A 13,232-nucleotide genomic window follows, 5' to 3' on the forward strand; every position below is an offset into this window, starting at 1 on the left:
CAGTCTGTCCAGATCCCGCTGAATGGCAGCATTTAGGATAAATAAATCCTTTAGTTATTTACTGATCGGAGGTCTTGTTATTAATCAATTATGAAGCAAATAAAGTAGATGGAAATAGGATCTAAGTCAAACTTACTGGAGCACTCATACATACAGGGGAAAATAATTTTCAATTTATTACTTTCTTCTCCAACAGCAGTTGTTACCAGCAAAGCTACTGCCTACATCCTAGGAACTGAATGTAAAAGTACGTAATTAAATGAGTTTATTTTAAAAGATTTCAAAAACCCGTAACTTCCCAGAGTAAATGTAATAAATAAGATCTTGTAAATTTTCACTAGGTTACAAAACCAATGTTTTCTAGCAGAATGTGTCATTTTCCTGACAGTATCCTCTATTTTGGATAAAACAATTAAGAACTTTCAGTATCAGTTCTGCAGTTACTTTAAATATTTCTGATCAGTCAAAAGAAGTTACCAGTTTGTTAGTTACACTGATGGCAGCCCAGTTATTTGGTAAATTGTAATAACCACCCAAAATCAAGACCAGCCATGGAATCATACCAACTGTTGACAAAAAGCAGTTGGAGACAATTTGTTCAGACTCCAAACACCAGTTAGTCACTGTGGCTGGACTACAATTCTAAAAGTGAGATTCAGTCTGCCAGAAAGACAAAATGCTGCACTGCAGCATTTTCCCAGAAAGGAAGACAGAGGTTAATGAAGAATGGGGTAGCCTAAAGAAGACTTTCTTATTTGCTAAAATAACAGGATTTTTTTTTTTTTGTTACATTTCACAGGAAAGAAAAGACCAAATATTTCCAAAGCCCTAGTCCTCTTTAAGTACAATCCCGACCTCACTGAAGTCAATGGCAAAATTCCAGCTGAACTCCCCAAGGTCACAGTTTCTCCCCTACTGAGAGAGGTCCATTTTAAGATACTTGTTTTTATTCTGATAAATGGCACTTTAAACGAAGAGATAAAGGATTATCTCTTATCAATGTAGAGCATGCCTTAGCGTATTTTCAGTTGTTTATAAAGGGTTTGACATGGACCATCACACACATACCCGCTGGACACGAATGCCTTGCAAAGCTGCTATTCGGCACGGTGTTGGCTGATTGCCGCTGCTGCCCAGTCCAAGCTGGCCGTTACCATTGTAACCCCAGACATAGACCTTAAAAACAGAGACAGGGATTTTAACTGTTTGCTACTACCCACTTCTTTTGAAAGCAATATAACTACTTCAGAGTTACAACAAAAATTTTCTTCAATATTGCCTGTCCCTGCACCTTAGGATCTGTACTTTATATGTATGTAGATACACACACATATATAGACATACCTATATAAATATACATATATACATACATACATATACACACACGTATATGTTCTTCTGTACCAGAAATTTTATATGCTGCTTCCGTTTAAAATAAATACTAACTGCATGCTCATCTAAAATTCTAAACCTCCATATTCACGTTGCTTTTTAAGAGTTAGATTGCATAAGAATACAATATTTTAATATGAAGAGTAGAAAACGAGTGATTCATATGGCTGTTTCCCAGCACAGAGCAAATTCAGCATGAACACTTCCCTTTTTCAAAGCGCTAATTTCTCATTCCAAAATCCTCTAGCAGAAAAGAAAACACACTAAAACAAGTATAAACTAGAAGCTATGCACAATGGTTTGAGTAGGCCGTTAACAGCTTTACACTGAACATAAGAAAAAGGGAAAACACTGAGCTCTGGTAATTTCAGTGACATATGTTCTACTGCAAACAGTCAATAGCTACTTAGATTTAAACTGAAATGCTTGGAGCAATGGAACTAGAGAGGATGTAGGCTGCCCAAAATCTTCAGCTCATGTGAACTAAACCAACAAGAACACTACACCCTCTTCGTATCTTTGCAATGAGGATAAAAAAATATGAGAGGCATTCGAGGGGTACTATTGTAGGACAAATATATGCCAAGTATTTTTATTTTCTCTTGAGATAAAGTGTGCATATATAAGCACTGAAAATTAAAATTGCATTCACTGATTATTCTCACATTCTTGATACTTGAGTCTAGTATAGACAATGATTTATTTTTCTATGAATGCTAAAGACAGCAGTAAAGACATATTCATCAGCATTTTCATTTTTTCTAGAATACCAGCTCTAAAAATCAGTAAAACAGTGATACAAACTTAGTTATTTTTACAGAGAGAACATGAAGCTAGCACAAAATGCTAAGTATATATATATATATATACACACAGATTCTATCTGATTTAATCGCAAAATTTGTAAAAATCTCCTGACCTTCACAATGCTACTGTTACTTCAGAACCGTATTTTCAAGTAAATTTGAAATTTGATACTTGAGTTCCTTCAATTCAAAGCCAACTTCAATAGCTGGTACAAAGTAATCACTGCTAAATTTTATGAGTAATCTCATACTCCAAAAAGCCAGAAACCAAACATTAGTGAACAATTTTCCCTGTTTCACTCTACCTGCTTTGTAAAGAAGAAACCATAATCAGCACGGATAGGAAGATGTACATGTATGTCATAATGCACAGGGCAATTTATGACAAAGGTTTTTATAAGCAGTATAAGCAGGTAGATTTGAGGGAGTCTGGGAAAGTATGCTTGTTTTCTGAGTAGTAGCTCATTACTGACACGTTTGAGATTATCGACATCCCATGATATTACATAAAATAAAATTCAGTCGGAAAATTTACTTCAGGTTTCTTACCTCTCCGTTTTCCACCACAGCCATAGAGCACATCTGTCCACAAGCTATATTAACTACTATTTTATTTTGTAGACAGCTGGTAACTCTTCGAGGAATTGGCTGATTAGCTGTTGAACCAGATCCAACTTGGCCTGAATTATTATAACCCCATGTGTATACCTGTTGTAAGGGAATTGTCACAAAAGAAGGCGATACAACATACAGTTCAAAGTACATATTCCAGAAAGAAGAAAGTTATAGGCATAAAAAATTACTTTTTGAGTTCAAGAGGATGTGTTCTTTTAAAAATCTAGGCAGATACATAGGTTTACAATTTAATTGTTTCTATCAAAAATATGCCACATACTCCATTTTTTTATGTTCCTCCAATCAAAGGTAAGAGGCAACATGACAGTTGCATTAATGCTGGAAGAATTCACTGCTAGTTTTCCAGAACCCGAAATAGAATGGCTAACTGGACACAAATGGCACCTCAAAGTAAACAACAGGTAACTTTTTACTTTGTTGGGTAAAACTCCCTACATAAATGTGATTTACATTAATGTCAGTTTTAACAACATTAAACATTTACAGTAGAGTATAGCATAGGAAGGAACTGGCTGCCCTCTTACAAAGAAATTATCATTTCTTATTACAAGCAGATGTGGCACAAAAATCAATGTTCTACATGCACTTCAAGGCAGCTAGACCCTAACAGATTTTCCATTTTTATCAAACATTTGTGTTGCATCAGCACTGTGAGGATAGCAAGAAGCAAGGTCTAATGCTCTAGGTGCAGAATGTTTTCCTGTTTCTCATATAGGTGAATTTCATTACGAGAAAAGAGATCTATTCCAGTTAATCTCACCTCTCCATCAGATGTTAACACCATAGAATGATGAGAGCCACAGGCAACTTCAATGACTTTCTTGTTCACCAGGTTAGTAGAGACTTGACAGGGAACAAAACCATGATTTGTTGTACCATTGCCCAACTGACTATAAGCATTATGACCCCATGTATACACCTCTCCTTCTGTAACAAAAATGTAAAAATCTGGTTTAAAATCTCTATTTTTCCAATGAGTACACAACATAAAATTACAAATGTAAAAGTCAAATTCAGCAAGAATAGACATATTTAAGTGTGTGTGTGTATGTGTGTGTTTGTGTATGTATCTATATACCCCCTTTGGGCCTCTTAAGCCATGGACGTACCAATGCTGCCTTCACATAGGGTTGACCACAAATCCAAAAGGATAGTATCATCATAATCTTAGTAAAAGAAATCACATCACTGTAACAAAGGAGATAGTGCAATACAGAAAAGGATGAAATGACAGTCAGAAGTCCCCATTTCAACTTCTTTGTTACTGACAGCCGACCAGAATTTCTTGTCTATGTCCTGTTTCCCACTTTGGAAAATTCAAATAACAAGCTTTCATTCCTTTACAATATACATGAAGATGCTTGCAAGGAAGATTTATTATCACTTACTAATAAACACACTAGTACTTACTTATTATTTAAACATACTATTAATGCCTGTATTTTGAGAAGTGTTAAAGAAAAATAAGAATGCAAGAAATGTCTGACTGGGTTAAGACCGATGTTCCACCTAATGCAAAATTCTGTCTCCAACTGGCAACAGAAAACTGCTGTTGAAGGGAAACCTGAGTCTGGTCACTTTTTGCAGTTCCCAAGCATTTACAATCACTAGAGTACAGATATTACAAGCTACTTCTGATTCTCTTTAATGTTGGCCCATTACCCATGAAACTAACACCTTTTTGTACTCACTTTCTTTCACCTGTTTTAAATCAAGTGTCCTGTAGTCACAGTAGTGCAGGCCTTGAAGAATAGCTGTCCTACATTCATGTTGTCTGCCATCATAATTTTCTAAACCTAAATTACACCGTTATTGCAGGAGAGCTAGGTTTGACATACAACTCCACCAGATTTCTAAAGAGGTCACCAAACTCCTTATCCCTAAGAAGGGTTCCCTCAGAGCTGCAAAGGCAAAATGTGTTACACTAAATCAGTATTTCTCTACAATAACAGGTTAAATCTAATGAATTCACCCTGTCAAAAGCAAACAACCGTCTCTTCCTTTCACCAATATGAGAATACAAATGTCAGTAAACAGGTGAAACAGCCACATAGAAACATTCGACATAAAATGGAAATTACAGTAATTAACACAAGAATTGTAAAGTATGTAAGGGCTGCCTGAAACGTAGGTTAAAAGAGGCTGTGCTGAATGGAAGTTATTCATGTGAATGGAGTTATGGAGAATGGCTTAGTTGCCAGTTGGGGCTAAACCACAACACAAATATAAAAAGCATCCAGAATGGTTTATCCTGAAGACTGGAGAAAATGGTGGAATGTAACTGAAAATAAAGAACAGTCACACATATACAGCACAATTCCCCTAATCTACCTTTAGTTGTGTAATCTAGACTACTCAAAAAGATTTCTTCTCATTAATGGAGAAAGAGAGACAAATTTTAACATCATCAGTCAGGCCCTAACAGAACCTCAGTGGGAACACAACATTAGTCATTTGTCTTCAAGAATAACGTACTTGATCATGAACAGAAGGGCCACTAGCATGACGCGGACAGTAAGAGTGTCAGTGAGACAACAGAAAACAAAAGGCTGAGAGGCAATCAAACTGGTCTTTAACGGACATCCAAAAGTAGATACAGGAGAGAAAAGATACATTTTAGCTAAAGGACAATGTTGGCACAAGAACATGTGGGCATAATGTAGCCACTAATGCCTTTCAAAAGCAGTAAGAAGTTCCAAACTTAACTGCAAAGTAAAAAAAAAAAAACCCTTCCAAAAAGATCAAGGCAGAGCTTGAAAATCTTTTGAAAAGAGCTAGCTATGAACACAGCTGATATCATGTTCACCAATGAAAACACATGGGACTTGATAGCCCAGGATATCTATCCCAATTCCTCTCTTATTCTTCCGGAACAGACCTTTCACACCTGCTGGACTAATTAAAGTGGATATATCTGAAAAAACAATATTCAGATCATACTTTACCTTCTGTAGCAAGAACAACATGAGGGCCACTTCCATAACTCAGACAGGCTATTTTTTTGCCACACAGAGAATCTAACCTCCTTGGTTCAATAGTGCTCTGCATGTCACCTGTTCCCAAACACCCACTGCAGTTCATGCCAAGCACAAAAACCTGTTATAAGAGAATCATAGAATCATAATTTAGGTTGGAGTGGAGGACCTCCAAAGGTCAGCTAGTCCAACACCCTGCTCAACAAAGGTCTAAATACATCAGCTGTCTCAAGGCCATGCCCAGTTGAGTCTTGAACACCTCCAAGGAAAAGATCTCACAACCCCTCCAGGATTTAACCACTCTCATCATATATTTTATTTCCTAATACTGAATGAGAATGTTCTATCTTCCACATTGTGCCCATTGCCTCTCACCCTGTCACTATGCACCTCCAAGAAATGCCTAACTCCATCTTCTCTTTATGCTCTGATTATGGTAGGAAGCCATTAATTTGAATTGAAAATGTTTTAGTAGCAAGCAAAATGATCAGGCATTTTTGCATGCAACTTTTTCTAGGTATACTATCATAGTACTGGCTTTCAGAATAATTTGACACATAAATAACTAAATATGTCATGTTCATACACACTCTTAGACAATTACCTCATCATTTTCGGTTGCATACAACACTTCGTTACCAGCACTGCCAAATACACAGGCTTGACGAATTGTCTTGAGCTCTTCTTGGGAACAGAGAGAAAAAATTGGCCATTTCCCAACATCCAGCATCTTCAGGGCTGACAATAATGTTGCCTCCAAGACCTGATACTATAAAAAATTGTATCAAATACCTAGGCAGAGAGAAATGTATACCTTTGCACAGTAAAAAAGAAAATTTTAGACAAACACTATCTCCTTTTTCAACTACAAACACGTACTTTAATTCTAGAACAATACTTGGAGAGAAGCCATTAAAATAAATAAAATACATCATGATCCAGAAAGAAAGGATCTATATGCATGGAGAAAAGTACCACATAAGAAGTTAAATAATGAGGTCGTATTTTCACTATATTCATACAACATAACTGCTAGCTTATAGAATTCAATGCACAGGATTCTAATGCAAAGTGTAAAGTATACATTCAAAACTTTAAAATAATTTGTGTCTTTTCTTCTGGTGCTAAATTTACTGTTAAAAGAAGATAAAAAAAATCTGCCCAAGAATATACTGATCTTTGAAAAATATAACACGTTTGTTTTCACGCATTGAAAATGGAAACTTGAGAAAACTTGAGAAACTTTTTCCTTTCTCCTTTACCTCTAAAATTTACTTCTGTGTTTCAAGAATTGTTGAATCTTTGGGAACTTCCTAAGAATACCTGCATTTTATGTAAGCAGATGTATAATAAAAGAAAAAAGATAATTGAACATTTTCCAGCTTATCCAAGGACAAATAACAAGTTTATAGTTAAAGAAAAACAGATCTCTCCAGACATTAAAACTAGTCAAGCCAATGTCTGAATCTGACGCAACATTTCTACTGCTTTAGTGTAGTATAAATCAGAAAAATGTTGCAGTATCAAAATTTAAGATCACATTTGGCATGGACCATGCATCAACTTTTCTTGGCTGAAATTAAAACAGGCTCTGGACATGAAAGAAGAGTAGCATTACTTGCCAGACCAGAAGAATAAGAATGTAAGTATATAAGAATGGATTTTTCCTATCAATCACAGGCATTATGTAGTTCACCACCTAACAGTGAGGATTGCATCATTAGTTTATTTTCAGCAAGTAGCAGAGTTACAAAATTATCTGTTATAGAACATAATTTTTTCTATCTCTGACTGAAACAAAGATGTGAATAAATTCTAGTCTGGAGTCTGAAGCACGTTATGTCAGTCATAAGGATATTGCTTTTTTGATTAGTATCACTTAGTATGGAAAAATATACACAAAAACATAGATAATGTCTGAAACTAAAGAAATAATCCCTTAATTAATCCTGAATTAAAATCTTTAAACAAATAGCAGTTAATCACACATTTCTTTATAATATACTCCTGAGGAAGGAAAAGGAGGGTTGGTTATCTTCCCTAAAGAAAAGCTGTGGTTTTGATCACACCAGTTCTTTCCCCATCTCCTCACACCAAGTAACTGACCAATTTCAGCCAAATTTGCAAGTGAAAGGGAAGTAAGATTCCGCTGACACAATCCATTTGGCAGTACACGGCTGGACAATCAGACATGTATGTCATAAGTCAGCACGCAAGTAGGTCCAAGCTAGTCCTAGCAAATGCTGTCCTCCATGACACATAGTAGGTTGTAAGAGATGAAGGACATGGATCTATGTGGAATCAGGCTTCATTCATCTGCCGTTCGCAGAATGATTTGTTCTATGCCAAGAGGTCAGCATGAATTCTATGGAGGATTTTAGGTACTTTTAAAATATGATAATAAATAGTGAAATCATCACAGACTAGTCTTCCAATTGCATCAACAAAACAGCATTCCATTCTTGCTCAAGACTGATGAAGCCTGAGGTTCAAAAGGACAGTCAGGGCATCCTTCAATTTTACAGATTCCCTTACTGGAATAACATACTGGTTTCTTTAAAATGTGGGCTCTAAATTCCAAATGCACAGTGGGTCAGAACTCATTCATTTTAAATAGAAAAGTTTTTTTCTGTAACCTCCTTCTACAGCGCACTCATGTTCTACCCTCATAACTAACAGGTTAAAAAAACACAAACTGTAGCATTTCTTAGTATTAAAATAATACATTGAAGGAAAAAAAAAAAACACTATTATAAAAAGCACCCAAGGAAACACTTACAAAACTGATTTTTTTTTTTTTTTTTTTTTAACAAAAGAGATACCAACGAACTTTATCAGACTAAAAAGTATCCATAATCTAAATCCTGTCTCTGGAATTATTACATTCAGCGATTTTCTCCCCTCCCACACTTTTCCATTATATTTTGTCCCAAAAATATAAAAAACAGCTTGAACTACCAGCCTGCTAATATTTATGTCCCGTAACTGATCAGTTCCTTCATTATATTGCACAAAGTCATGAAACACAGAGTTAGACCAGAATCTGAGTCCAGCTACTTATCGCAAAGGTGTATCAGTTATGCCTCAAGAATTCCTAAAATTTCTACACTTCATTTGACCTGAGCAATCAGTTTGAAAGCTGGTTATTCAGTTTTATTTGTCATACAGATCACCTTAAAAGGCATCATCATTAAGCTCAAAATCTGAATGTTTCATTAAGTTTTACATTGCAGAGCATTCAAAGAAAACAAGAGAAAAATGAGAGGAAGTTTTTGCATCAAATTATGCTATAAAAGTTAATTCTAGCAAGTTTATGTTGTTGAAACATTAGGCTGGAACGTGTAACTTAAGAACTTAATACTAAAGAAAACCAGCCTTGTAAGCCAAGGAGCAATTCAACATAATTAAAACGAGTATCTCGTTCTTCTAAGATTTTCTGGATCACATAAGCAAAATTTCTTTTGCTACCAACATTTCTTTCATGCATATCATTTTCCTACCTACAATTTTGGTTTTCTGTTTATCTTGAAAGCTACTAGCATGTACTAAGCTACTGGTAAATGGAACCAAGCTTCTTGCTTTTGAGGACAGCAGTATGGAATTCTCAATACAAATTCACACTCTGACCTTGACACTGACTCCTTGAGAAGGAGGAGATTCATCCTCCATGTGGATTTGTGCTTGTGTCCCCCTGCAGAGAGAGAACTGTGGTTAAAATCATCATAACACATTGTTGCAACAATACTTAATGTTAATATTAATATTAAGCTAGAACTATTTGCTTCTGCGGGATGAGAAACCAAGAAACACGAAGGTCAGACAATTTTGGTTTTATATTCAACTGTACAGTGACCAGTTCGACAGACTCTGCTCTTCCATATTCTTACCTAAAAAAATAATTGCTGGACAAAACATTTTTTAAAAGACGTAGTAAAATTAATCGGACTGTGATTGGAAAGGAAGAAATTTTATTAAACACAATACCCCAGGGTCTTTTTATTAGAGTAAAAATAAATTTAGAATCTTGCTGACATAATTTTTCAAGACATTTCTTTCAGCAAAGAAAAAGCACACTGGTTGGAGCTTTCCATTTCTGGCTTAAGCCTTCAGATGCTCTTATTCCAGTTCCCTTTTGAAAAACAATGTTAGAAAAAATTTGGGGCTTTTCAGGTTTATTGAGAATTATTAAAATATTCATTCTGTTTCAGAAAATATTGCCAGCCCTGTAAATTATGTGTATAATTTCTATGACATGCATCATGAATAGAAAGAGATTTAAAACGAGTTTTAAAAACGAGTAAGCAGCTCTGAAGCTGTGCAAGCTTCTTTTACTCAACAAGTGAGAAAGTTGTACACGTCATTTTCTTTGACGTACACTGGTTCAATCAATGACAAATATCTCTTTACTTTTCACTGAAAATTAAATGTCTGTAAAATTCTGACTACAGGCAGAATAACGTCCAACAAACAGGAAGCTATCATTTTACTTAATTACTTTTCAGAGCAATACCACACTAAAAGTAGTATTAAATGCAGCTTTATAAAACTACCTAACTTACTAGTAAACATGCCTCTTGTGTAACACTTCATGCCACAAGACCTAGACCAAGGACAGAATACATGAAATTCATATGATTTAAATATTATAAATGTTAATGATTTAACAAATATAATTTAATTTACTAAATAAATGAAAATTACTTTTATTTACTTAAAACGAATAGAACCCCAAACAATTGCTGTAGCTCAACTATACTGAACATGCACACTGTTAAGCTTACGCGTTAACAAAACCCACAAATGTACATATACGTAGTGTATTTTACACACTTAGTTTAAGACATTAAAGGATAAATTCAGCTCATGTGTGAAAGTACAGTTCCTCTCTTGTCCATGTTGGCTTTGACCTTAAGGCTCAAACACACAACCAAACTGAAATAACTCAAAGCTAACTTATATTCCCTTTCAACTACAAAAGACTAAAGGGCTGATTTGCAGTTGTCCACACATAAGCACCTACTGCCATTTGAGCTGACCGTGGAGATCCAAAGCTTGTCCAAAGAAGAGCAACGAAGCTGGTGAAGGGTCTAGAGCCACAAGTCTTATAAGGAGTGGCTGAGGGAACTGGGGTTGTTTAGTCTGGAGAAAAGGAGGCCGAGGGGAGACCTTATCACTCTCTACAACTACCTGAAAGGGGGTTGTGGTGAGGTGGGTGTTGGTCTCTTCTCCTAAGTAACTAGTGATAGGACAAGAGGAAACGGCCTCAAGTTGCGCCAGAGGAGGTTTAGATTGGATATTGGGAAAAATGTCTTCACCAAAAGTGTTATCAAGCATTGGAACAGGCTGCCCAGGGAAGTGATTGAGTCACCATCCCTGGAGGTATTTAAAAGACGTGTAGGTGGGGTGCGTGGGGACATGGTTTAGTGGCAGACTTGTCAGTGTTAGGTTTGTGTTTGGACTCAATGATCTTAAAGGTCCTTTCCAATCTAAATGATTCTATGATTCTATCCCCGACACCAAACGGTGCTGGCAGACATACTACAGCACCTCTAGGGTATCCATGCCATGCTGGAGCAGCAGCTAAGAAGTAAATGGCACCAGGCAGTTATGCATATGCAACAGAACAGAGCCCTGAATATGCACACATGGCCATTTACCAAGCTTTATGACTTAATGAATACAGGGTAACTTCTTAAGCTCTTGCTGTTAAGTGATTTGTTATTTTCTTATTTTCTTCAACATACTTGTTCAAACAACAAGAATCCAACTAGTTGATTTTGTGTACATTATCTCTATTTAACTAGAAACAAGTTGCCTAATTATGGCCTTTGACATGACCACAACCTGAGCAGGACTGTATTACTGAACTGCAATTCTGAAACATTTAATTTCAAGTATGTGAGTAGTCCTACTGTGAAACTGAATATCAAGGCTATGCAATATTTTTTAGCATCAATTTCCAGCACTCCCTAGCTGTGGTTATATATATTACCCACTTCGTGGCATACTTAGCCTAGACGCAGTCCACAGGGCTGACACGGTCCTCAAAAGACTAGCTATTAACTATGACGTTTCTAATTTAAATCAATGCAGAATTCTCTATTTTATTCCTCAAGCCATTTGATACATAACTGATATTCATGATTCTTCGAGTTCTAACATTTCAACTCAATTGCTTCTGTTTAGACAAAAGCATAGTTTGACTTTAAAAGCAGTCTGCTTGTTAGTATAAAGAAAGATACATAAGGATCTAATCATCTCAGTTACCTAACGAAAGGTTCTCCAGCCCACTTTTTCAGTCCCCCAAATATGCTGACAGTTTTGCACCAAGTTTTCATGAACAAAGATCACTTACCCGTCCTCACAAGTCAAAAGTTATGACGTTTTCCCTTATATATATCTAAGAGAAAATTACCCTGCAACTCCATTGTTCAAGCTCTTCTGCAAATACAGACACCTTATTTCTGAGCACCCTATAGGAGTACATGGGATGGCTCAAATTACACCCGTTTATTCTGTTACTCAAATTCATGTGTTCTAATAAAAGTACATGCTGATTGCCACATGTCTGCATCTGCAAAGGTGTTAATTCTAAAAAGCTGGAATTGATTTAAAAATTCATATTCACCCCGGGATGTTGAAAATAAAGAAAGATGAAATAAAAATGTTATTAAGCCTGTCTAAGAGTCATTTTTATCTGTATACCTTTAAAATTCTAGTGATGATTCATATTTCCCTACTTGTAGGATTCTTCCCTCCAGAAAAATAACTATTGTATACATGGAGTGAAGCAAAGAAAAAACAGTATTTTCATCAAAAATTAAAAGATAAGAACCTGTTTATTTGAGTACTTCAGGCACAGAAGAAAAACATACCCTAGCTATTTCAGACAACTTATTGGGGTTGTTCATCTACTAAATCTTATAACAGGCGTAGAATTGCTACAAAAACTTACTTTACAGTAGCTACCCACTACATTTTTTCTTCTAAATGCAATACTTACTTTAGAAATTAAAAAAGTAAGCAAGAAAGATTTCTCATGTATTAAAACCTTATATACATTTTCACTAGCTGTGCTTCCAAAAAAAAATTCTGAAGTGCAGAAATGAAGGAGAAAACTTCATTGCTGTAAACATCCATTTCTTGAGAAAGTGCACAGCATTTTAATACAAAAATATTTACATTAAACTTGTACAAATCTCTTATCTGGAATTCAGAACAATTTAAGAATCTGGACAGCATACTCTGGTAGTCTGAGTTTAGGTCTTGGAATTTGAAAGTTCTGACCATGGTTTTGGTCCAACCATGATAGGTCTCTGGGTAAGTGTGGCGGATCAATATGCGGTTTCTGTCTTAAACATTTAATGGTTCCAAGGAACTCATACCTTTTCCTTGGTACAAAAGCTTGAACATGCCTCAGTAC

At 35.7% G+C, this 13,232-nt stretch overlaps 1 protein-coding gene across 1 annotated transcript; it reads right to left on the reverse strand.

Moving 5' to 3' along the window:
* Positions 1 to 1,056: 1,056 nt before the first annotated feature.
* On the reverse strand, positions 1,057 to 9,484 carry LOC104617863 (RCC1 and BTB domain-containing protein 2-like). Its single transcript, XM_010283297.1, has 6 exons — positions 9,437 to 9,484; positions 6,414 to 6,572; positions 5,780 to 5,930; positions 3,595 to 3,761; positions 2,748 to 2,906; positions 1,057 to 1,176 (listed from the first exon to the last, which is right to left on the reverse strand). Exons 1-6 carry the CDS (start codon positions 9,476 to 9,478, stop codon positions 1,057 to 1,059), a joined length of 798 nt encoding a protein of 265 aa, XP_010281599.1. The 5' UTR covers positions 9,479 to 9,484.
* Positions 9,485 to 13,232: the final 3,748 nt, after the last annotated feature.

This window comes from Phaethon lepturus, unplaced genomic scaffold (genome assembly GCF_000687285.1).
Source record: "Phaethon lepturus isolate BGI_N335 unplaced genomic scaffold, ASM68728v1 scaffold17223, whole genome shotgun sequence".
NCBI lineage: Eukaryota > Metazoa > Chordata > Aves > Phaethontiformes > Phaethontidae > Phaethon > Phaethon lepturus.